The sequence below is a fragment of the Pollicipes pollicipes genome, unplaced genomic scaffold, assembly GCF_011947565.3.
Source record: "Pollicipes pollicipes isolate AB1234 unplaced genomic scaffold, Ppol_2.1 Scaffold_4002;HRSCAF=4701_pilon_pilon_pilon, whole genome shotgun sequence".
NCBI classification, from domain to species: Eukaryota; Metazoa; Arthropoda; class Thecostraca; order Pollicipedomorpha; family Pollicipedidae; genus Pollicipes; species Pollicipes pollicipes.
In genome coordinates, this window is record NW_023596420.1 from 32,805,671 (window position 1) to 32,831,700 (window position 26,030).

The 26,030-nt window shown below is 49.2% G+C and overlaps 1 protein-coding gene across 1 annotated transcript in view; it reads left to right on the plus strand.

Annotated features, from left to right (window-relative positions):
* LOC119093813 (lachesin) overlaps positions 1-19,630 on the plus strand; it is a 45,625-nt gene extending 25,995 nt beyond the window's left edge. The window contains exons 3-11 of the mRNA XM_037216823.1: positions 8,973-9,173; positions 9,918-10,039; positions 11,634-11,784; positions 12,478-12,575; positions 13,048-13,228; positions 17,344-17,471; positions 17,775-17,991; positions 18,365-18,466; positions 19,028-19,630. Coding sequence (XP_037072718.1) covers positions 8,973-9,173; positions 9,918-10,039; positions 11,634-11,784; positions 12,478-12,575; positions 13,048-13,228; positions 17,344-17,471; positions 17,775-17,991; positions 18,365-18,466; positions 19,028-19,044 — 1,217 coding nt within the window. The 3' untranslated portion in view covers positions 19,045-19,630. The remainder of the gene's footprint in view (positions 1-8,972; positions 9,174-9,917; positions 10,040-11,633; positions 11,785-12,477; positions 12,576-13,047; positions 13,229-17,343; positions 17,472-17,774; positions 17,992-18,364; positions 18,467-19,027) is intronic.
* Positions 19,631-26,030: the final 6,400 nt, after the last annotated feature.

Sequence of the window (26,030 nt, forward strand, 5' to 3'; positions counted from 1 at the left end):
TCCGTACCTAACATTAACTTCGAGCATAATGCTCAGCGTTTGCTGGTAACTTTTGCTTGTGCAGAGGGTGTGAGATAAAATCAACCGGCCATTAGTATGCAAATAACGTTGATAAGGAAAATTATGGTAAGCGTTTAGGCAAATTATCTACTAGACGATTAATCAGCTTTCTGAGCTGCAATGAAGAAGATAATCCGAGCAACAAAGCCACACTTAAAAGTCGCATCATGTTAATGGTCAGAGGGCCTCATTGCAGATTATTATAAAAGAGTGTCAGCATCGTCTATCGTTTCGCCTGGTTGGATATTCCAGAACAGATGGGCTACAGGGCTTTTGCTGGTAACTTTTGCTTGTGCAGAGGTTGTGAGATAAAATCAACCGGCCATTAGTATGCAAATAACGTTGATAGGGTATCTTTTAAATAATGCATCTTTTACACCGAAACATGTGCGTCGTCCCAAAGTGGGTCCCGGAACATGATCCTCAAACCTGGATTCCGGCTCTTTCGTGATCAAAAATCGACTTTGCAATTTTGATGATGTGTGTTTTGGAATCCAGCATCTAGCTCTAAAATTTCTGGAGAGATTTTTTAGGGTCTCGGTATTTTCTGGAAATTAACCGGATGATACATAATGATGCAACATGTTTTATAATGTAGTCGTGCCATGGTTTGGAATATTAATCATTGTCTTGGGTTCCAATCGCCTGTCTTCCGACAAGATGACAACACTTTTTCTTATGCTATTGACGCTCTGAATCTAGCAGTTTAATTTTCGCGTATCGGAGCAAATATGACAGAAGTACACCATTTGGCTTGATAGATTACACTGTACGGCTGTCTCTGGTGGCCTGACCTGCACCAAAAAGTTAAAAAAAGAAGAAACTGCCGCATTCACAATGCACCAATGAATCATTTATTATCTCGAGTTCTCATTTCTAAAAGGTTGCCACCTCGTGACCTAGGGCTGCATGACCTGACACATGAAGGCAGTGAAATGTACACTGTTCAGCAGGTTTTTATAGAAAAAGTATTGTGAATGTTTTCCATGGATGCCAATGAATTCAGTGTACATGCGATACTTGCTGCGTGTTCACATGGAACAGCATGAGTTTGGTGGCTCTGCCCCAAAGCCCACAACCGAAGCAGCGCCAAAAATGCTAACGACTAATTTTGTTCTCGTCCCTTTCCGCCTTTTACCTGACACGTTCCGGATGTATGTTTTGGTGTCGGAGAATGCAAACATTCATCGCGAAAAACAGGTCTGTTTTTCGCAAACAGGTGTTGTCAGGTGACGTAGTCCAAGGCTCAGCGCTTAAGCTGCTAAAGTTTGGCGGGGATGGGGATGTATTTTACGATACTATCAATAAAGTTAAAAAACTTGTTAAAGGCATAAGGTGTTCGCAGTGGATCTCGTGATGGCCTCGGGGGCCGCGCATTGAAAGTCAGAGGGTTGTGGAATCTGGCCGCGCTGGCCGCCCCCCCCCCCCCCCCCCCCCTCCTCCCAACTCCCGGGGTGGTCACAGAAGGAGCGGGCCGCCGTCGCTATAACAGGCAAGGCTCGCGTGGCAGCCCGAGCTGTCTCAGTACGCGGGTCTGTGGCTGGGGCTCGCGCGCTTTCGGCAGGCCTCCCGGCCTCAGGAATGAGATCATCATGACCCACAGCGGGGACGTTACCAGCGGTCCCGCGTACTCAGGTTCTAAGTGGGTGGTAGCAGCACAGTTCACAGCATGGAACCCTGATTATTGGAGTAATTACACATCCTGCCGACCGGACCGGACCGGACCGGGATGGCCGACCTCACCATCACGAGACGCCAAAAGGGTCCTTCAACAATATTGTCTATGATACATAGATGGTGTAAAACATTAATCAAACGTCGCACACAAATTCATATACTTCAACATCGCACCTTAAAACATACATTTTTTCTACTAAATCCCAGATCGCGTGCAACAGAAGCCGAAACAGAGAGCAAGGCTGCTGTTTCGGCTTCTGTTTCGGAGCGGGACTGCCAACTCCTACATCATTGGCTATCATACATATACATTTCCAGTACCTAAGACGCATATCAGCAAAACGTTGAATCGTGAATGATTGTTTGAATGCGGAAAAAAATGTTGATGAAATAATCGCATTTCAAGCAGGGACATAATTTTTGAAGATAGGTTGGTGGAGCAGTGAAAATATTTTCAATATACCGCCAAAATATGGTTGGCTCCAGATTGGTACACTTCTTTACAAAGTTAGGCGAGCGCTGAACTGAATAGGAAATTAGGTATGCCCCTCATTTGTAGACCTGTGTGACCAGCAACCATTCTCAATCAGGACAGAAGCAAAATGGCATAACTTGGCACTTAAGAACCATCCTTACTTCCCTGTCATTCCCTTTCATTAGTGCCACCAGACTTCAAACATTGAACTCACGGTTCCTTTTTAAGGGGAGGAAGACTGGTCGCTTGTGACTGCTACAGTGAGTCAACAGCCTTTTGCAGTGTCTTGAAAATGCGCGTACCGTTGACCTGTATGAATAATCACAGGTCAATATCTACCTCGATCGGATCATGTCGCCCACTTGCCCTGAACTGTGAATGCCTCTGGTTACTGAAAACAGGATGCTGAATCACAGCACCGCCTACGAAGTAAACAAGGCCAAAAAATTTAACCCTAGGCAGGTACCCATGACACTACAGTGCGAATACCCTTGCAAAGCCGCAGTGCATTGAAAGTCATCGCCCACCTTATATCAGTCGCGTCGCAACGATTTAAACATGCTCTTGCCAGCTAAAATCCTTTTGAGCAATGTGTACTGTCCCGGTTGGGACCATGAGAGTCGGATGGTGACAACAGCGAATCGGCCGACCGGTCGGGGCTTAAAAATAAACAATGGTTTATCGCCAATCAATTATCGAGTCGAGAGACCAACTAAAAATCGTAGGATATTCTTGTCGTTGGGCTGAGATGAAACCTAAAAAAGGTACCACGTTGCCATAAGGTACGGTATAAAGTGTCTTTACGAAATGGTTTGATCGTGTTATGTAACGAAATATATTCCCATAGAGACATAATATTTGAGACATAATGCGCTGTATTATTTCGTCGTTGCCGCCACCAAAATTGTCTCTCAAAAGTATATTTGGCACCAAGCATTGCGTGAAAACATTTTTTTGTCGCCGATCTTATCCACTTAGTCGGTAGGTTTTACTATCCATGAAACCTTGGACGGGATCAGATCTCCAGCCTGGTCGACTGTCGCTGAATCTCGGGCAGGATCAGGTCTCCAGGTCCACGTGCGTCTTCATGCATAGGACCACTCACAATCGGTCTAATAACGACTCCTGACGCGTGTTCTGTAATACAGGCAACGATATGTCATGCACGCAAAGGTCCTTTTGCTTACCAACTTGCTATGCATTACTTTTACTCCAATCCATGAGGATCCCGAACATCCGGTCTTCCAAGTAAGCCAATAACGACTCCTCACTTCAGCGGTGTGGACCCTGTCCTCGAAGCACTGCGTTTTGTACTGCACTGTAGCTTGCGCTCGTCCAGCAAGCGGCAGCAGATCATGATCGCACTGGCGGAACCGTTCCTCGGTATGGCACAACTTGCCATTCGATCACAGCCGCTTCGAAACGTGCGCAAGTATGGCGGTCACCTCAGTTTCAGTGTACAGTTCCATGATAACTGGATTTCCATTGATATTACGATGGCGAACACTGGTACATCACGTCGCCGCACTGTGAGTGTCTTCAGCCTCTCACAGTGTTCAGCGCTGGACGAATCCCATGGCTTGTGCTGATGATGCGCCTCCACGGCGTCGCTGCGTGGAGACCGGTCAGCTGTCACTGTCCCGCGAACCCCAGGCCTACGATGGGTGCGATTGTAACTCCGCTGATACCTGCTAGGGCTTGTCGTAGGATCCTTACGACACCTCACCGCCAAATGGGCTATCCTGTGCTATTTGTTCCAAGCAGCTTCCGTGTGCAGCTGAGGGCAACAGCCCTATTGATCATCATCGTTACCCCTTTGGGTTTATGAACTGTCTGACTAGGTGGGCTACTTTCTAGCTACGAGTCAATAGTCCAGACTCTTGACGCAGCACCAAATGCCAGCGCAAACCAGACGGATATCACCGACGTCAATTACGACTTACAGAGCAGTGCCCTTTGGCAGGGATAACTGCACAATCCACTTCCCAAGTTTCCGCTCAAGTCTGGTTGAGACAAACTCCAACATTCAAATCCCTGCATCCCCGCCCATGTGCTTCAAGTCAGACAGATCTTTCGCGATGGCTTCGGGATCATGCCGTGCGCGTTGACAAGAAGCTGCTACCTTCGCCAGCAAACGCTGGTAATGAACGTGCGTTGATAAGTTTATTAGCTGCTCGCTCCAGCGTCGCAGGACCGGTATCCAACCCTGAAATTCTCAAGGCCCATATCGCCGTCAGAGCGGCCTACCTTTGCTTCCCTTCAGTACAGATATCGCGCGGTGAACAATGGGAACAAAATCGTCTAAATTTTCATCTGGATGAAATGTAGCCCACGTGACATGCATAATTTTTATATACTCGTGTATACAGAGTTTTACTTCCATCTGCATGAAACCAATGTATCCTGCGATGCCTCTGTCTTTCCCACAGTGTTCGCCAGCATGCTCTGATCACGTCACTACTGGTGCATTTACACGTGTTCACTAAGCCCAGCCCGGTCGTGACCACAGCAACATGGAAAAGAGTCCATGTTCAGCCGGGATGGTCGAACTGGGCTTCGATCACGTCACAATACTAGGCTGCTGCGCGTCAGGCCACGTGGCTCCCACGTCAGACAGGGGCGCGCGCACGTAGGAGGGGACGCACCAGTCCAACACGTGCCGTCACTCGTTACACGTGCACCGGGTGATAACTATGAGTTGGAGAAAAACCAACGAGTGATGATTATGTTGTCTTGAAGCCTACCATTCTGCAAACTTCTGCACGCAGGCAAATGCACTCCAGGCCATATCCATGACCGCCAGCCTGAGACTCAGCCCCCCCCCCTCCCCCCCGCTCCGCGCGGCCAGCGCAAGCGTCACAACACCGCCCGCGTCATCTTTTGCGCAACGTCCTCGGCAATCCCTCCGGCAGTCTGTTGGATGCAGCGGCGCAGGTGTTGATTATTCTGAGCCACCCAACCTCCTCATACACCTGGCTCTTCTCTGGACCGCAGAAGTCCTCTATCCGTCTCGGTGGCGTGGCATAGCAACAGCCGACGGTAGAGCTGTCGAGAAATGAAAAGTGGGGAATGCGTTAACCGGCAGAAAAATTGTCATTTAATTACGGCAGAATGAGATGCTTTTACAGCATCATTCACTTTTTAGCGAAACAGTATGGGCTACATTCCATACACCTATACGAAACACAAATACTTGATGCATACTTCATGTTCAGGCCAATATGCATTCCAAGATATTTTACTGTGCTGCGTGGCTGCATAATTAATTTGAAGTGGAAATTGTATATTCCTTTTGGGTTTTGTGTAGAGTTAAAAAGCAGTTTCTCCGTATTTACAAAAGCTTGTCGAACGTAAACAACTCAGACATCTTAAGCGACACGTCAAATTTGCCTGGAGTTCTATCCCCTTCCTTGAATCAAGACACATGCTTTGGTGTAGTGAAGGGGGGATTTTGGGTTCACGCCCTCTCTCGAGGAGAACGTTGTCCGTATCGCGACAAAGAGAGGCCCCTTGACCGCAAGGACCCCTATGACCCGATTTGCCCCCCCCCCCCCGGGCGAAGTCCTGGCTATGCCACTGGGCAGATGGCAATGTGATCACCATAGAGGTGCAAGGGAGTTAATTGCTAACGTTCCGCATATAGTTGAAGCGCGTAATGAGCAATAACGGCTCAAGGAGCCGGTGGATCACCGACAGTGGTTGCCTTGAACTGTGGAGCTAACCGGCACGCTCGGCCACGTCATTTCCTGTTATGTGTGAAACAATCTCACATGTGCATAACATTCTGCGCCATATGTTACCATCCGTAAGCAGAACTATTGGTGCCGCAGTATTGAAGCCCTTTTCGATCCACATAAATTTCGCGCGTCATATTACCCTATGTAAAGGCGACACGTGTTCGTGCAGCATAAGTACTGGCGTAAGCGGAGGCACATTTTTCCTGACACCATATCATAGTTCATCGATTACATGTTTTGTTTTGCCAAATGCCTGAGGAGCTGAGCATAGATGATCTTTACATGCTATCCACTTACATTTGCGAAAAAGAATACGACTGGACGATCCAAACCAAACCATTTGGTTATCACACTCTACTCGTAATTGTCATGAATACACCATTTTCATATTATGATGATGACAAGTAGCTTTAGTGCTTACTTTCTGCATGCAAAATCGTACACTCCCCTCTTACCGCATTTGCGTTGCCCATTCCCAAAATATAGAGTTGCAAACACTAAACTGACCGATTGGTTGACGTCGTAAAATATCTGAAACTTTATAACCCCGTTAGGGCCACTCGCTCAGGCGAGAGGACGGATTTAATAGTCACTTAACACGCCAAGTAGAGACGTTTCTGAACGGTTTGTTCCGTTTACGACGGTACACGTCACACTTTGCTGACTTCGATCGTTTAAGGGGCCTTTCCTACCAGTGGGCTGATGTTGGATGCGGGAATGATTTTTGAACGCAGCGTGGCCAGTATCATGCTCCAGAGCACATCGTGACCTAGTGTAGGACTATGGTTGCATCACCTAAAGGTCAAGCAGAGGTTACGACAGTAGTTCCCCACTTCGTTAATGTCATTCACACCAGGCACAAGGTGCTGTCTTCAGGGAATAACACAGACGCAGCAAGAGGGACTCTCTAAGATCCGTGTTTTTGTTATTTTATAGCTGGCTGCTGACAAAACGCTAAAAATCGGCTCTCGCTTAGCTCCGTCCTCCCCTCAAGGCGATCTGGCAGCTGCGTCCCTGGACAATAGGCTACTAGGTTTGTGGTCGCCTAAGATCACGAACAACAGGGGAACAAGTACACTTACCACCTGGAAGCTCTCCCATTAGGCGAGCGCACTTGCTCACCGGCGCCAGCTGTATGGCGGTGCAGCATGCAGCGGCCGGCAGGGAATGCGAGAAGGATGGACCACTTAACTCGGAATTGACGGGGAAGGGCGTTTGTCGCCCCGTCATTGCTTTTGAGCTCCGAAACAAATGGGTCAGAGGTCTGAAATCATTAAAATCGTATTTGAGCTAGAGATTGAAATCTGTGTCAAATTGGAGTGGCCGAAATGACGTTATAAATGTGACCAACAATACAGAAGTCGAGCTTGTTGGGCACAGTTAATGTTCATGCGTACATATTTTGCCGTAGCAGGAGTATGAGCTCTGGCACGTATAATCAGGTGCGGACGGAATTGTAAAAAATGTGCAGCCTATGCTGGGATTCAATTTCACTGATACGTCTCAGTATGATCAGAGCAGATCAGGTCGATCCTTAGGTCATTCCAACTTCGCCTAAATAGCATCACACAAGCACTAAAAGCGTTTCATGCTTATGGAGCATGATTCGGGACATCATCTTAACTATAGCCCGCCACCATGTGACAAATGCTTCTTAGCGGCCGGTTCAATTAACGGTTTTGCACGAGACACAACATCACGGAGGCGGCTCATGGCCCAAGCGCGATAATGATGCCATCAGAGAGGCCTCGTCCGCGCTCAGCCGAAGTTATTTTTGAAACTTTACCTTGCACAACCTGAGCACGTGCCCAAGACACGTCTTTGAGGCGATCTTTATGCGTAGAAGACCCTTCACAACTGTCATGCTGCGGGCCAGAGCGATTGAATAAAGCGAAAGCCAGTGTGCAGTATGCGGTCCAGCTCGTTTGACATGGTCGGGCCTCAGCTGGGCCTGGTGTCTATATTTCAACATTTTCGACGATATTAATACAATTTTCTAGAATGCATACGCGATTAGGTCAAATCAAAGAAACGCCATGACCGCTGGCCTGACGTATGACGTCATTACTGGTCTGCAGGTTTACAGCTTGTCATGTGCTTGGGTTCACACAAACCAGAAGTGCCTTCCCCTGCTTGAACTGTCTCGATCGGTTCATTGCTTTCGCATATCTTCAGGGGCGTTTGGGGCAGCCCCTCCCCCCCCCCCTCGTCAATGAATGTCAAATGAAAAACACGCCAGTAAATACCGGATTAACTAGAGAGCTTGTCTGCACGATGTCACACGCGGACGGTGTCGCTGGACATAGCAGAATGCTCAACAGCCAGAAAATCACGCATCATCTTGTGAGGCAAATTTACCTCATTCTCAACTGTTACGAATTGGATGATATCAACGCCTGTTTTTCAGCAGCATCAATCAAAAGTATATGAACCATTTGTGGTGATCAGTTGCCCCCTCCGTCGATTCCCGAGCCTCTCCGTCAATTTCCGCGCCTGCTCGAAATTCACAGTGCCTCGTTTATTTAATGGACGTAGTCCGCTTGGCTATACCGAAGGGAGTTCTATAGAGGGAGATAGAGCACCTCCATGTTCGCAGGATTGGCGAGACCTTTCGGGGTCCTCGAGGTGTCATGAAAATTCTTACGTGGATTCAGTTATGCCTGACGTGCTCTTCGCCCTGGTCAGGGAGAGGAAGGTAAACTAAGGCTGAGCTAAGCTAGTGAGCTAAGAATATGCATACAGCCTTACACCAATTCGTACGAAGATTTCTAGAAACATGGTTGAATGTATCCTGGCTCCAGGTGCCAGATGTGCGGCAATTATGCGCGACAAAGGATGAGGTGTTTTGCTGTCGTAATGAAAGCATGTCAAACAGTCCCGTTGTTGCCCGTTCTGAAACACGCAGGGACAGGGACAGGGACGATTTCGCAGGGACATTCGCACTCCCAACAACATTTCCACCGCACATAACTGAATTGTCATTGAAAGAAAAGAAAGGGAATACGTTTCCATCTTCGTGACAGGTCCATACATAGTGGTGTGGAAGAAGGACCGGCGGGTGATCAGCGCGCGCGAGGCGATTGTGGCGCGAGACACGCGCTACAGCCTGGTGGAGGGCTACAACCTGAGGATAGCCGGCGTCCGGCCCAGCGACCAGTCGTCCTACACGTGCTCCATCGACACCGAGCCGCTGACCGAGCTCACACACCAGCTGGTGGTGCTCTGTGAGTACCAGCCCAAGGCCGGCCTTCTTGTGCCGATTGGTTTGGAGATGAGTTATTTTTTTGTGTTCGCTGATTCACTACATCGTCGCATCACCCTGCATCTTGTGTTTAACTACTGTCTATCAATGATGGCACGGGTCTCACTGACATGTGTTGGCCGTGTTGTGAATAGAAAGTTTCGTCAATGCTCCGTCAGTATCCGCTCCACCGCCGAGGACGTCACTTCGCTCCGCCACCGAGGACGTCGCCCCGCTCCACCGCCGAGGATGTCACCTCGCTCCACCGCCGAGGACGCCACCGCGCTCCATCGCCGAGGACGTCACCCCGCTCCACCGCCGAGGACGTCACCCCGCTCCACCGCCGAGGATGTCACCCCGCTCCACCGCCGGGGATGTCACCCGCTCCATCGCCGAGGATGTCACCCCGCTCCACCGCCGAGGATGTCACCCGCTCCATCGCCGAGGATGTCACCCCGCTTCACCGCCGAGGACGTCACCCCGCTCCACAGCTGAGGACGCCATCCCCCCCCCCCCCCCTCCACCGCCGAAGACGTCACCCCGCTCCACCGTCGAAGACGTTACCCCGCTCCAGCGCCGAGGACGTCACCCCGCTCCACCGCCGAGGACGTCATACCCCCCCCCCCCCCCTCCACCGCCGAAGACGTCACCCTGGTCTTGACGCGCGATGGGGGCCGGAGAAGAGGACGGCCTGGGGCCCTCATAACGCTTCCTGCTCCGTTTCCAGACGGGCCGGTGGTGACAACAGGGCCCTCCAGCGGGGTGCTGGTGCTGGAGCGAGGCAAGGAGGCGCACTTTGAGTGCTCAGCGGTCGGCAATCCAGAGCCCTCTATGTTCTGGCGAAAACAGGTCAGTCGGTCCCTGCTTGCAACGCCTCGTGTGCTGGAGTAGGCAGACGGCCGCTTGTGTCCTCTCGTATGCTGGGGTAGGCAGCCGGCAGCCTGCATCCCATCGTGTGCCGGAAAAAGTAGCCGGGCGTCTGCAACTCCTCGTGTGCTGGAGTAGGTAGCCAGTTGCTTGCATCTCCTCGTGTCCTGGAGTGGGTAGCCGGCCAATTGCATCACCTCGTGTGCTGGAGCAGGCAGGGCAGGAAGCTTCCTTCTCGGAATAATTCGTGCTGTGAACCGCCCATCGATCCTCTTCGAGATCTGCTGAAAGTAGGCCGCAATGGTGCCCAGCAACTAGGAGAGATCGAGAATTAAATTTGACAATTGATTATAGCAGCATTAAGCTGACATTGTTCAGGATTTCGTATTGCATACGTTTTGCTTTACGAACATCATGAGAAAGCTGCCAGCTTGGTGATGCCAGGCGCTGTAATGCAATCGGCCCAGTCTGAACATTTTCCTCAGCTGTATCCTTTCTCAGCAATCGGGGGCCAATGCCAAGGCCAGAATACTTAAAGGAAATGCTCTACATTTGTATGGGGGTTTGAACTGACATAGCCATCCTGAAGATCATTTGATACGGTTTACAGCTCTTCCCTTCTTAAGACCTAAATCCTCCAAATTTCTGAGCACCACACCTCCAAAATGTGTTGACTTTTTCGTGCGGACTATTTTAAGGCCACCCAGGCATCCTTGACGCCGTAATAACGTCATTCAAATTCTTTCATTTCATTGGTCAGGCGGCGATCGAGGTGAAAAAGTTATGTCGAATTGTGGATATCTGGTATTCGTGAGCATACTTTCAAGAGATGATAAAATTTGATTGGGTCTCAATCAATGTCGTGTATGGTACGGTGACGCAATCAAACAATAACGTATTGAGGAGCATGTCTATTAAATGCAGAAATTGTGTTGTCTTGAGCAATCTGTTCCACTTGAAAGTATACCAATGGTTATAAGTCAGCTTATTTCATCATATATGGTGCCTGCTTCAATATCTTTAAGCGTGGAACATTGTCATTAAGGTAACGCTTATACGGTGCCCATCCTTTGTATTATTTCATTAATTTCACGGCTGCTCTCCTCAATATGTTTATTTAGGGATTTGCTATGTCTGCATTCGATTACCTGCAACTATCGATGACCAGCATAGTGCCATTTATCAGCTTAAATCTTTAGGTGACAACATGCATGTGCTCAGTTATTCAGGAAGCGTGTACCCGTGTGTTAATCCATATCACTTGCTGCTGCTTCATTTTTTGCCTGAGTCTTTGCAGCGGCTTTATAGACACAACAGTAAGCACCGCATGCATAACCCGGGCAATGGATTCCATTTCTAGGCCTCGTAGGACTGGGATGGAAGCTTTAATTTTCCTGCACGACCTCTGAGCTCTGTTGTTCGCATCACGCGGCAAACGCTCTAGAAAACTTTATTAGATGCCCTCATGCATATTTAACTGCCACTTCTCCCCAAGAACTTGCGAGGTACGTTCTCCCACCGGCATTCTACGTTCGCTAACGTGGCTTTTTGTTTTCTCCCTTGACGTCGGATCTAGGCCGGCCTGCTACCGTCAGGAGAAGCACAGCACAAGGGCAGCCGGTACACAGTTGCCGAGGTCACCCGACAGATGGCAGGAGTGTACGAGTGTGTCGCTGAAAACGGCCTCGGCAAGCCCGGCGTGGGCACGGTCAGCCTCCAGGTCCAATGTAAGAAACGCGCTGCATTTGCAGCTTTATTGTGGGAGGACACGTCTCCATTATGTAAGTAACATGTACCATGCAAAAGCACACCGTCCGTCAAGCCGCAAGCATTTGGGCTCAAGCCGTAAGCATTTGGGTTCAAGCCGCAAGTGCGTCGCTATGATGCAGAGACACTGTAAGGCCTAGCCGCCGTCCAATATGCAGGAATATCGTGTCAGTCAGTGTTCAAGGTGCGGTGATAATGCGCCACCAACCTCCAGGCCCGTCGTGTGAGGGCAGACCTTCAGCAGTCATGTCTGCTGCAGTAGGCCTCTTAGATATACATAAACACCTTGTGTGGGGACACGCTGGGGGTTTATTTGGTCAACGCCGCTGAACGCAAACTCTCAAAATGTGCTACGCGGTGGCGACGAACTGTGTGCAGTGGGACGACTGCACTTTTGTCCTCCTCTTCTGTCTTACTTTGTTCTTTCCACGCAGCGTCTCAGGGTTCAAGTAGAAATTTGGCTAGAATTGGGAGACCGCTGTCCAAATGCTCCTCTAATGCGCCGTGCCTGGTGTGAACACAGAAGAACCAAAGGTCGCATGAACATGTTTCTGCCAGGCGGGTAATTTGTCTGCCCCTGGTCTGACCTGCCCGTTCGCTGATCACCAGCTGTGTGACATATGCTGTTCTTAGTAAGGTCATGTCCGTCGCAGACTCGCCGGAAGTGGAGGTCGAGAACAGCGTTGTTCACGCCGGGGAGGGGTTTGAGGCCCAGCTCGTGTGCTTTGTGTACGCGGATCCACCGGCCGAGGTGAGTGCTGTTACTTAATGAAAATAGCTATTGTTTGATACAGGTGTGTATGTACATACAAATTCTTATTCGGACGTGCATTGAACAACTGAATCACATTTATGCCTAGTAGTTTCAGCTGGATTCTGTATCGCAAACGTGTGCCGTGAATTATTTTCAAATGAGAAAAATTAGCCGGAGAAATCAATCTTTGGTCAATCAGCTGTCATGGAGCATGTTTTAGGACAAATACGCCCCCACTCCGCCATACCAGGAGTCCATACTCTGTGTAGTTCTTCCGCATCGACGCATTGCCGACGATAGCGGTTGATCATTTAGGCGTGGACTACAATGGTACATTAATGTCTGGCATGCGCTCACATTGAAAGAAATGGTAGGATTATGCCGATGTTCGTCGCTACTTTTCGCACATGTCCTGGTGATAGGGTTCGTGATGCTGCCACCAGTGCTAACGATGGCGTTTCATCACCAGGTCCGCTGGGTCAAGGAGAATGGCTCTCTTCATCCATCGCGCCATGTCCCCTCAGAGGAAGTGCTCGTAGGAACGAGGCACGTGCTCACAATTCGGCCTGTTCACACCGTCGATTTTGGCACGTACTCGTGCCAGGCGTTCAACCATCTTGGCAATGCAAGCGGCCGGATGGCACTTTCAGGTAGGGAGATTTATGCATTCAATATGTGCCAGGATACCGTCACTCCCGGCGATTCCAATTTGTGCTAGGGTACCGTCACTCCCGGCGATTCCAATTTGTGCTAGGGTACCGTCACTCCCGGCAATTACAATTTATTTCACTTCTATTATTTGTGATGACAAATTTGTACGCACCAAGAATGATTAATAACTGATGAACCCGGTGACTTACACGGCTCCGTTTGATGGACTACAAGAAAATTTGTCTGCAACACGCCGAGGACTGTTTTGTTATTTGGGTTGACTCCATGGTTTTGATAGACGTCTGCACTTCTCACCTATACCTCTTCACCAGCACGACAAATGGATCGACTGGATTCCTTTTCATCACTAGTTTTCACGAATGCCTTCTCACATAATGTAAGCACGTCCTACCTTGACACATGCCCTGTCAATGAAAGACCACACCCAACGTCAATACAACAGATTTACTATTATCCGCGCGGATTGTGTATCACCGTTCTTCGTACTTGGACGCTATTATAATCACTTGGAAAAGTCGACCAGACCGTCTGTGAGAAACTGTTGGTCTTTCCCCGGAACCAAGTCTTTGGAGCCGCTTGGGCCTCGCAATATTTACCCATCGATATAGAGGACAGAGTATTTTCGTTGGCCTTTCAGAAACTGGCCAGCCCTGGTCATTATAGTGGTTTCGGCGGCAGGGTGCGTCGTCGGAACATTCTTAGTCTGGTGTGCTTAGCTCTTAGAGATTGCTTGCGCGCCGTTTGTTTCGACATAAGCCCTACGAAATAATCCGTGTTGTATCACAAATCGCCGAGGACTGCAACCAGTCAGCTTCAGCTCGCCTCTGCACTGTGGAATGTCATATACAGATTGTTTCAAACTTTCAGTCCAATAACAACTTTTGTAATTGAGTTTTCTTAACTTACCACGAACTCGAAGCAATTTTAATAACATGGGTAGTATTTCAATGGCTGTCTTATTCTGGCGGTTGGGTTATTTACCATTTTCTGTGCTGAACGAATGAAATCCGCTCATGTGTGGTCAAAACATGGTTGTGTCATGCCACGACTTGATGCTATACAATAACTCAAGCTTGGGCAAGTTATTCACTCTCATTCAAGTTTTATTTTGGTTCGATTCAATTCAGCCCTTCATTAGGTTATGGTAACGCGAAAGTGCTGATATTTAAGGTGAGAAAGGCAGGTTGTGAATATCTTCCAACGAAAACTGCGCACGTCGTAACTCCAGGGCAGTTGTTCTATGCATGCGTCCTTCTGTAGAGATAATTAGTTTAAGTAAAAGTACCAAAGCTGAGTTTCAACCCCTTCCTAGTAAGCTTTTCGTAGAGCTGCCTTGCTTTTCGCACACAATTAGGATTAAAAGCATAGAGTTGTGACGAAACCAACACTGCACAAATCGTACATCTTGATGACAACATTTCGGCAGTGTTTTAATCACACGATCACACGTACCCCTCGTGTAGTCGCTCGACGTAGGTCCAAGAGCGTGCATTCAAGACGGACTTGTCCAGCATCATCACCCCCGATAACTGGTTGTACTGTGGCAAGAGCAGCTATTGTGTGGAACTCGTGGAACTTGTTTATGCGACTGATAGACGCATCTAATGACCACAATTTGTTTTCAATATCAATGTGGTGTCTGATCAGGCTTCCAATATTTGACACATAACTTAAGCACCGGCCAAAACCAGCAAATCCACGGTTTGCAGTAGAGGTAGATAGCAGAAGTAGATCGCGAGTGATTTGCGCTCCCGAACTCGGGCACGTTCAGCAGCATGGTTCTGCGATCCGTCCCAATTTTTGGTTTGCCTTCTAGGCACTGCTGCAGGAACAAAACAGTGATGACCTACCACACAAACTCATTCCAGGTAAAAGTCCTGGCAAACTAATGCTCCGGAAATAATTAAGCTCAGTGACCCACACTGATGAAAAATGGCACAGAGTATGGGTGTAATTCGACGAGTGTATACAGGTTTCCGATTTCTCAACTTTTTTCTCACTCCCGCGCCATCCGGCTTCGCCAGCGTAAAATCACACGCCGGACTCTGTGTCAGCGTCATTTTACACTAAGACGCGTTTTTATTCCAATGTGAAAGACACAGCCATGCAAAGTGACATAGAAACTGTAAGCGTTAAAGGAAATGTTCCACGTTTCAAGGCATTAAAGCAAGCATCAGATGTGATGAAATAAGTTAATTTATGTTACAAATATTAATATACCTTGAAGTGGAAAAGACCGCTCCAGACAGCGCAACTTCTCTATTTGGCAAAAATTGTTCTTCAATGGGTCATTGCATGATTGGATCATGGAACATTTATTCAACGTTGAGATACTGCCAAGCTCGCCTTGCGAAATTGCCATTCTAGCACTCACTTGTAGTGCTTAACTAGCCGAGATATCGCAGTGCCAGTGCTAGATGTGTTCACTGAGCCAAGTATCGTCATGTGCTTGTGTTTTGACACTTTTTCGTAGTGTTCTTGTATATTTATCCTTGAGTTTGGGTTGTTTCCATGTGTTAACATGCGCGTTTATGACGCTGTTCTTTACTTATTCTATTGCAATCCTCAGTTTCATAATAACTGGTAATTAAGTCAAACTTCTTACATTATGTAGCACAAGACGTGATTCGTGATGGAGGGACGCACAGCTTGCTCGGCATTGATCGAGAGCTCATTGATGTTCACTATGTCTGGGAATCATGCCTACGGGCGCCAGAATTAAATGGTTCGGAGATAATATTCGTCTTGGCCTTGAACGCCGTATGGCGAATGGGGTGGCAGAATTTGGATGACGTTGTTGTGGTACCATGCATGACTGAATGGCCTTAGTCTGCACAAAAATCTGCACATCTTCGTGGGCGTAAACCTAAAAATAAAGGGTTTAAGGTCTGATGGGGGACAGAACTATGCACTGTAAAATATGATCTTCAAAATGGCTGTATCAGTCCAAAACACCACATAAATGTGGAACGCTCTCTTTAAATCACACTGTGGTGTGGAATGACACTGATGCTTTTGATGTCAGTCCTCAGAACAGCTTTGTTTGACACCGGAGACGAAATTTTCCAGGTCATTGTGGTTTATTCCGGTAATGCCTGCATTGCTCATATTTCATGGTGAAACACATGTCCTAAAACCTGTCGTCTCACCGCTACACTATTCGAAAGACGAAGAATCACTCCTTTGGAGCGTCAAGTGCGACTCATGCACTCCTAACTCGTACCAAATCCAGAAGTATAGGGTCTGAAATCTGGTGAAAATATCATCGCAATAGACCCAACACCTTCCCAATGACAACTTGATTTGTGACCAGCGCCGGGTACCATGTGAATTTACATATACTAGAAGCATTGTGAACGAAATGATATTTATTACTCACTCGACCTTCCCCTTTCAGCATCCCAATAGGCCGCGTGGCTCTTCCCATGGCTTCATTTTTGGCCCATACCTGCTTTTCTGATGACAAAGCAGGACACCATTTCATTACCTTTGCGTGTTTTATAGCCAACATTTCGTTAAATCCCGCTGTACCCCGTCTTTTTATATCCTAGATGTGTCCACGTATTTTACATTTTGGCCTATCGCCGTCTATTGTTCGGCACCGGAGACGCCAAATTCGATAAATAAACGTGAGAAATGACGTTGAAATGTTAGATTTACGCTCCTCCATACTGTGCAAAATTGCTGAGCTTTTGTGCATTCACAATCAGATCCCGTTGAAAACAACCAAAGACTGCTGCTTTTGTGTTGTTTTTTGCAATCAGCCTAACAGCTTCTGAGAGCTGGGTGGAAGTGTGAGGAGAAACATGCAAAATCAGACATGCATGAGACTAGTTTCCCTTTTTGCAACTTTCACTGGCCTACTCTAAGGCGGATCACTTCACGTATGCACATTTTAGAGGAGTGCTCGGGTGCCCTTGCAAACAGAGGATTCCTTTTGAGCCTGCCGGTGCGCAAGGCTGGTTCATCGTCTCAACAGGAGGCCCAAAAGCCCATCTGGGCTATTAAGAAGGAACCGATAAAAGGGGAGAAAACATGGAGCCAGACGTGCAATGTGCCGTCGCATAACACATGACTGGGACCATCCGCACAGGTGCACCAGCGCGTGCTCGGGTGACCAGCAGCCCGATCGGTACAGCGCCAGATTCGTACCAGCTGGCCTGGGAGGTGCGCAGCTATTCTGCCGTACTGGAGTACAAGGTCGCCTACGGACAGGGGAAGGTGAGTGCTTGGCGAGAGCGCCCTTCTTCTTTCCTGTGCCGGCGGTCCCACGCGGACAAAGGAAGGTGCGCCTCTGTTGGACCTCTCATGGCCATAGAAAGGCCACCGCTGCCGCCAGGTGCGCAAGGTTACAGGGAGGTGTGCCCGAACCCCGTTGGTGACGTTTAAGTCTCTACCACCTGTGTTCACCAATAGTGTCGTGCTTGCTGTCGCAATGAAACACACGGAACAACCGTCGCCCAATGAACGTGCAGTGTCTCCCACAGAACGAAGACAGGGCAAACACATGACCTCCACTCGCAGAACCTGAGCGCGGGCGGGACGTCGCCCAGCTGGCGGGAGGTGCTGGTGCCGCCCACCGGCAGCGAGGTGGTCGGCGACTCTCTGCACCGTCAGCAGATCCCGCTGACCAAACTGCGGCCGGCCACCACCTACGACCTGCACGTGCGGGCCCGCAACCGACACGGCTGGGGCGCCGTCTCCGAGATGTTCCACTTCTCCACACTCGCCAGGGGAGAAGGTGGGATGAACGCCCTCACGTGGTCCATCGTGCCATCGTGGTCCATCAGAGAAAGTAGCGGTACTCCTCATCGCAAAATTGCGTTACTTAAGTATTTCAGCGAAATCTCCCGGACAGTTTGTCAGCGAATGGTGTTGTTGTTGCGAAGCGTTTTAGCTATATTGCGGGAGAATTTCAACCAACTTCTAAGCAGAACCAGGGGCTGATATTGCTAGCACCATTGTTGTTGGCGTCATCTAGGTTCAGACCCAGTTTCTAATCGCTGGCTTGAGACGTGACGGCCTTTCGCTGTGTCGGTTTCACTTTGTGCTCGACTCGCGAGTTCATTAGTGTTGAGCTGTTTGTTTGACTGCACACCAAACGCTTTTCGCAGCCCTGGAGTCCAGAAGCTACAACAACGGCTCTGAGCTCCGGTGTTTGCCTCATGTGTTATCTCTTGTCTGCGCTGCTTTCGTCATAATCGCTCTTATCACAGGTGAGTCGCCCTTTTAGCAGGCAGAGTGATATGCTTCTGGCGAGGGTGTTGCCACATATCACGTTTGTCCCATGTCTCCGGTCGCGTTTGTGGGGCGTATGACCATGTTTGCTAAAATATTTTAGACCAGTTGTCATCTCCGCTTGTTTCGCAAGAATTGTCATGTCAATTTTTGTGCCTAAATTCGTTTGCCTGTCTGTAGTGAGTAGGTTTAGTATTTCATGTTACATGTTGGCCGGTTCCTGTTTTTGGCTGTTGTACTGGAGCAAGTTTTCGTGTGGGATCTTCGCGGCATGTGCTTGCCTTAACGTTGTCTAATTTTTTGTGGTCGGATTGAATTGTCGTCTCCCGAATCACTTTTGAGGCGTCACCTTAAGAAACATGAGCTGGAAGTTACGTTGCATAACCGCCTATTATTTTCAAAAGGGCAAAAATGCAAACCGAGAGGCCATATTTCACTCCGCTGGGACTTTTCTGGCTCTCCTTAACTCTGTGGCACATGCCGTTTCGTTTAGACTCGTGTCATCACAAAGCCGATTTTATCCTTGTTACTGGCCTCAGACGAAGACAACACCTGAGATCCAGTCTCCCCGTCGTCCAAGTCGGCGAGAGCACTTCACTGGCACGGGCGGTGGGGCATCGCCGGCTCTGGTCGGCGGGGACCGACATCGACCCAAGCTGTGCGTCCGCCCAGCCAGGCTGGCGCCAGGCGACTCCAGGGCGGGGACGTGATCACGTGACGTCACCGCACCGCAGACGACGTGGCGAGCGCGCAGGCAGCAAGGAAGGCGGGCTTCCGCGACAAAGAGCGCCGGTCACTGTGATGTGGCCGGCGCGGTCAGCCGTCTCCGACCGCCGCCCGCGCTGCCGGTCTCGGCCGCCGGACCAGCGCCGCCTCGCCGACGGTGCGTCCCCGACTGTGATGAGAGCCGGCCTGCCGCCGCGGCGCGCTCTCCGTCGGTGGTGGAGTCGGCCCCGTCGCCGCGGGGCGTGGGGACCTACACACCCTCCATGGCGGGCGTGGTCGGCCCGTCAGGTGCTGGAGCTGGCCGCGTCAGGTTGACGTGCGCTGTTCCGTCAGTCACACGGTCTGGGCCGCTCTTCGGCCCCCGCTATGCACTTCGTCGTCTGTGATTCCGCCCGCGCAAACCCGCCTGGTGCACGGGGAGGGGGGGGGGGGATGGTGCGAGACGATCGTGACACTCGGAGAACAAGGGGCCGGCACGCGTCGCTGGCTGAGTGTGTGAGTGGGGGAGGGGGGGGGGAGAAGTAGGAGAGAAGGTAGCAAGGGGAAGGCGAATTGCACCGAGGGGCGGCCACACTGCGGCGCATGTGGGCAAAGTCCGACGCCGGTGCACGGTCTGACCCCGGTGCACCGTCCGACCCCGTGGGCACAGTCCATCCCCGTGACAGGCTCACGTGGGACAAGTTGTAATGTGACACGTACTCGGTGATAAGGTACCGGGACTTCAAACAGGCTCTGGCACTTCAGTTGTCCAAGCAGTGCGTGTGCGTGTGGAAAGTGCCGAAGTACGGTCTTAAAGTGAGTTAAAAGTGAAAAGTAAGTGAAATGTGTGTCACATGTTTTGTGTTTACGATTACTAATTATGGATTGGTTCACAACATGGCACGCGTCCTAAGCGATTCACAGAGCGAAGGAGCGCATAGCAAATATTTGTTTTCGATCTCCCAACAACTTAACCTTGCTATCGTAGCTCTGTACACAACCTGTAATGATTACCATGACGTGAAGCATGTCTGTTTCTCACGATTAGTGAGAATTGCCTGAGGCATGATTAAAGGTTTGGTTTTATGTGCGGCAATGCTTCCAGCGTCGCACAAGCCATAGCTGACAACAGTCTCACAAACACAGCTCGCGCTGGAGGCTGCTGCATATTCGAACGCATTCGTCCGGGTGCCCCTTGCTGTCTTCTCAAGCTGTCGAAGGCAATCAGAGAACAAAATGTTACAAATATATCTCAGAAAGCACGTCCTGAATTCGGCGGCATGACAATAGCAGGCATGAATTTGAAAAAGAGCCAAAAGGCAAGACGCGGTCAATTGATCCACTCCATATTTATACCTAGGTTCGTTGCACGCATCATCTGGAGAAAGGAGGCCAGCAGACCTGGCAAGACGAAATCAAAGTATGTAGTCTAGGTGCGGATACCACTGCGTTACAGCAACAATGTGTGGGTTTTTAAGCGCAGCAAGTTTCCTTGATGTTTTGTTTGTTACAGACTACAGATTGCGTACGCTTTAAAAGTTTTTGCCACGATATAGATAATAACTTAACCATTTATCAAGTCATTCAATTAGCGAGTGAAATGGAGTGTAACTCTTCTTAGCAGTGCAAAAATTCAGGACCAAGACTCGACGCTTGCGGCAACTTTATCCGTCAGGATTTCATTGCGCTAATGAATCATTACGTCATTTAACATTTCATGTTAAAGACTACGTCGTAAATGCTGATTCTGAAGACTACACTACTATCGTAAATGGTGACGTGTATTGCCTATGTGTAACCACTCTCAATGCGTGCTTTAATTTTATGGTGCAAGCTAGGTATTATCTTCACCATGTATGTCATCATCTAGGTGTTGTTATTCAGCACTTCTTGAATAGCCCCCCAGGCATCACGGAAAAGGCTCGAGTTACACAATGTCACGCCTTTTATTGATAATGCTAGGGTATAACACACGAATAGAACAGTAAACCCGCCATTAAAACCCGGCCAGTCAAGCATCAAAATAAGCTAAGTAAATGATTGGTACTTATACGGTCGGACTAGCTTTCGTAACTTCATGTTGAGTTTCTTGCTATAACGTGCTGCCGTGTTTTGACCTGCGACGGTGACATTCACTATGGCCGTGCTGCTTGGTGGCGGCCCATGAGTACAACATGGAACCGATAAATTTTGATTCAGTAACCGGAACGTGCCGCATTTGTCAAAGAACTTCCCGTACTGATCTTGTCGTAATAGTTCTGATAAACCTCCAAGTGTGCTCACAGTAAGATTGTTTCAGAGGCTGTTTATGAATTGATGGACTAGTTCACAATATCAATACACATGGTAATTCTGTTTCGGTAAATCATTGTCAATTCGTTCCTAGCTTTAATTGATTTGTTCAAAAAATAATTCAGTGGAATGTCCCTTAAACAGAATTTAAAAACTTTTGATATATTGAACAGCATTTTGTATTGTGCCTCTCGCTGCAAAGGCAAACTTTTGGATCATGCCGTTGTTATCGCCTGCTTTGTCAGCGAATGTATGCATGGTTATTAATCAGTTGCTGCGCATGCAATGTTTGTATGTCTGTGTGTTAACGACCTGACAAACATTTTTAGCCAAGTTAATTCACGTTCCCTCAAGTGTAGTCCAATAGAATATATGTTTCGATGAATCCTGTGCACACGTATTTTCTTGCAATGTAACCGGGCAAAAAAAAACACACGAGTCGCTCGCGCGATCGTCATAGACCAATGTCTGTGCTGTCCATGTTCAGACTCCGACCCCAGTGTGTCCTGCGATGATATTTAGACTGAGGCAAGCACTGCTCTGTCTAAATAAACGTTTGACATAATGTGCATGTGCTCTGTCTCCGCAGTACCATGGTATGTACTGAAAAGACGATATCAATGACGGGCAATCTTGGGCATGCATTTTGTATTTGCCGACTGATTAAGTCGAAATGCGACAATGAAGGTGTGAAGGACGCTCACCGTGTGCTTTGTGACCACGCTCTCTGCGCTGGATAATTTCTTCCGTGATTTTGCCTAGATGGTCAGCCGTTAATATGCCTCAAATGCTTATGCGACAACTGCATGCAAATCGCACCTGATGAAGGTTCATTGAGATATCAGGGTACCGTCGACGATACAATAAGGGCTCGGCTCATCATTTCTACCGTTTGCCTAGTTGTTCCATTTAATGAAGTCACAATTTCGTCAAGTCTAGTAATCAGCCGCGAAATTTTACCGAACAAGAGGCCTCTCCGAAACGTCGCAGCAAGGTATTATAAATTGCAGGGCACTAAACGCTAACCGAAACACTACAGTAAGATAGCTTGAAATCGAATATGGTAATACGGTAATAACAAAACGATCATGAGATAACTTGCAACATTTCCGTCCGTCCCTATGGATGAGTTGGATGGATGGATGAGACCGCCTGCCTTTCCTTCCACTAATCCGTGGCGGGTTGGGTTCGAGTCGCTTTAGACGCTCGTTATTTTTACTTGACTGCGATGACCTGCAACCGGTGGCAGCGGCCACGTTAAAGGTCTGGTGACGTCAGAGGGCATGACAGACCTTGCCGAGCACTGCGGGTACACTCAACTTTCGCTATTAAATTCTGCCGTAGACCTGGAATTTAACGACCGGATCATGGAACCAGAGCTCAAGCAACAAGCAATGCTTAGCGTGGGCTGTGATCCCAGAAATCCATCCACTCAACAGATTCGGACCAAATCCTTAAAAATGAAATATCTCGGTTTCAATCGCACGTAACATTACTGATTCACCGTTAGCACAAACTTTGTTTCAATTTTTAAACAGCAAGAAAGTCAACAACGCCGATCCTAATAGCTGCATACCCAGCACTGCATTCCACCAGGCTTTAGCTCATAAAGGGTTCATTCTATGTTGCTTTATTATTGTCGCGGCGTCTTCTCACAGCGACTACGTTGACATACCGAGCATCGCCGCTATCTCACTCGTAATTATCAATAGCACCGATAGTCGAGGCACACGTGACATGCAACGCAACGCAACCGCATTGAGCAAAATAAAAATGCGTTTGCACATCATCGGGCTGCAAGTGATCCGAAACAGACATCCTCCGCCAAACATCCTCCTTGAAAATTCACACACGCTACAAGTGTGAGATCGTTCACTAAGTCTGTTTTCAATTGCGCAGGATTAGCTGTCAAGTGATTCGCGACATCAAGCCGCGAAGCCCGAATTCCAACCTCAACTGCTAGAGGACTATCTGAAGCGGTCTCCGGCGTCTGTCGGTCATGGGGCTGCGATGCTCCTGGCCTTTGTGATTATATACGCCAAACATCCCTTTCGTAATTCGACTGACTTGCTCGTAATATGCCGCAAAACGTCCTGCTAGCTCTTACATTAATCCAGCGATGTGTCTCGCTGTATCTACGCACTCTGCCGCCTTCCCCACATTGCGAGGTGGAAATGAATAATTCAAAATTAAACACAGCGGGGAATATGTTAACCATCGCGGAAGCCGAATTGCCCGGCTTTGGGGAACCTAATTGCCCGTCCTGTTTCAAATCGCGCTTAATCCAGCGATTTAGGAGACCCGCGGAGCTTTGAAGTGTCACTCTTCCGTGAATGAAGAATGCGCGTCGGTGTTTAAATAAGGGAGCATGTCCTAACGACACTAAAGAACTTCCTGCGCATCCAAATTGCCGCATACACTATCGGCAACTCTCGGCTCTAATCCGTACGCAAATGACGAATTAAAGCCACATCGACAGCGATGAAAAGCCCGAACAAGTCCGACATGACAAAGCGAACTGCCTGCGCCCACAACGGTGGCGAAAACAGCACGTGGCACTTCGCGGGGGTGTCAGCTCCGCGGTCTCGATATCCGATCTGGCATCTGATTCCGCGGCCATGTTCTCGCACGGCTGGCTGTGACGACGGCGAGAACTTCTCCGACAGAGGATCCCGGGATCCAGAATCGGCAGACAGCTCGGAGCACCTCACAGCAGAAGATCCCTGGATACGGACAGACATCTCGGAATTAACTTGGGCAAGGATCCAAGAAAGCCGTCGGACAGCTCTCGAGGCTCGCCCAGACCAGGAATACCCGAACGCTTGCTCGTGATCTGCGCTGCGGCCGAGAAGGCCTGCGTGGTGGCGGACAGCTCGGGTTTGCTCGGACAAAGGAGTCCTGGAGGCACAGCCAGCTCGGGATATGCTCGCGCAGAAAATCCCTCGCCTTCAGCAGACAGCTAGCGATACGCTTCTGCAAAGGCCGCCTGGCCGCTGGCTGACAGCTCGAAATTTACTCTGGAAGAGAATCCCTGGACGTGGGCTGACACTCCGCAAACAGGCCCAAATCGTGTCCCATCACGTAGCAATAGTCGTCACGCTCTGCTTGTCACCGACGGAATAACTTATGCTAACGAGGGCGGTGTCAGGCTCGCAGTCTGATGCATTCATACGGGAGAAGTGAGCTGGGATTAGATGACGTCTGGCGTCAGAGTCTGGCGCGGCTCGGCTAAATCCAGACCTCGGGCACACTTCAATGAAACATCATAAATTGCAAAGGTCCGTAGAGCACTCCATGCAGTTTGCTTGCGTCGGCACGAGCGACCTTTGAGGGCTCAAACACGCAAGGGATGAAAAGAGAGCATGCATATGCATAGGTCCGAAGTGCAGATCACGTCCACGTCCGGATTGTTCTGCTAACGAGCGCTGGACTGATCAGAGATGAAAGCAGAGATGGCTGCAGGCTGATGGCTGAAAGCAGGTTGCGAGTGATAGTAAACTCATATGCCTGATTGTGTCAGCAGCACGGATTGACGTTTGTATAAATCCGGATAAAATTCGTGGCATTGCATCCCATCGCAAGCATCATAATGCTTACCATCTGTCACAGTGTGACCAGACTCACTACAGTTGTTTGCTACGTCATGCAAGTGTCACAACCAATGACGGGGGCAAGTTTGAAAAATAATGATAATCTATGGCCGCTTTAAACTGGCGGTCGGGGCCATCTAAAGCAGTTCTGCATCCAAATATCGCTGACATTCTCTGCACAAAGGCGCACCAATGCACTGGAGACCAGCCGCTTACCTCGGAAAGAAGCTTGCATAGATGCTGTGGGACGGACGTGACCGGGCTCCATCGTTATCAACGCGTGAGGAGTGGCATGCCATCAACACCAACGTGTCGCCCATCGATTTCATCTGAGAACATCACTGTCCCCGCTGCCTATCAGCCTTCGGAAGCGAACCGGCATGCCGCCGGCGCGTCCACTGAGTGCGCTTTCATGTCGGTGTTTTCCGCGCCGGATCATGTGGCTAAGGCAAATAGGATGAGCCAGGCACAAGACAGCGGCCGTCGCCGTCTGACGCGGCGCACTACGGGGGGGGGGGGGGAGGGCGTTCCTGCTTTGCCACAAGCGCCAGGGGTGAGAACGACAGACAGAGATGTGGTTAGACCAGGGGACTGTGGTGTAACGTTTTGAGGTTCAAATCTCCGACTACCTAGATTACCAGACTAGCTGGATAACTTGAGTAGGCCTGAATAAAAAATAAAAAGGGGGGCCTCAGCTCCCGGCTTTTAGACACTATTAGCTAAGTGTTATTGTGTCTGTTTATCGACCTTTGGTATACCAGGAGGTCGGGTTAAAAAACGATGAAGTGCAAGCATTAGTTGCATTGACAGGTCTTGCCACCTTAAGCTGGGCTTGTGCTCACAAGCAAGGCCCTGCATACCAGTCACGGCCATCCAAGCCCAGCTCTTCATTGACTTACGCCTCGAGCTTCGCCCATTGGGGTGGCATCATAGATACTAGTGCCAGTGCCACTTT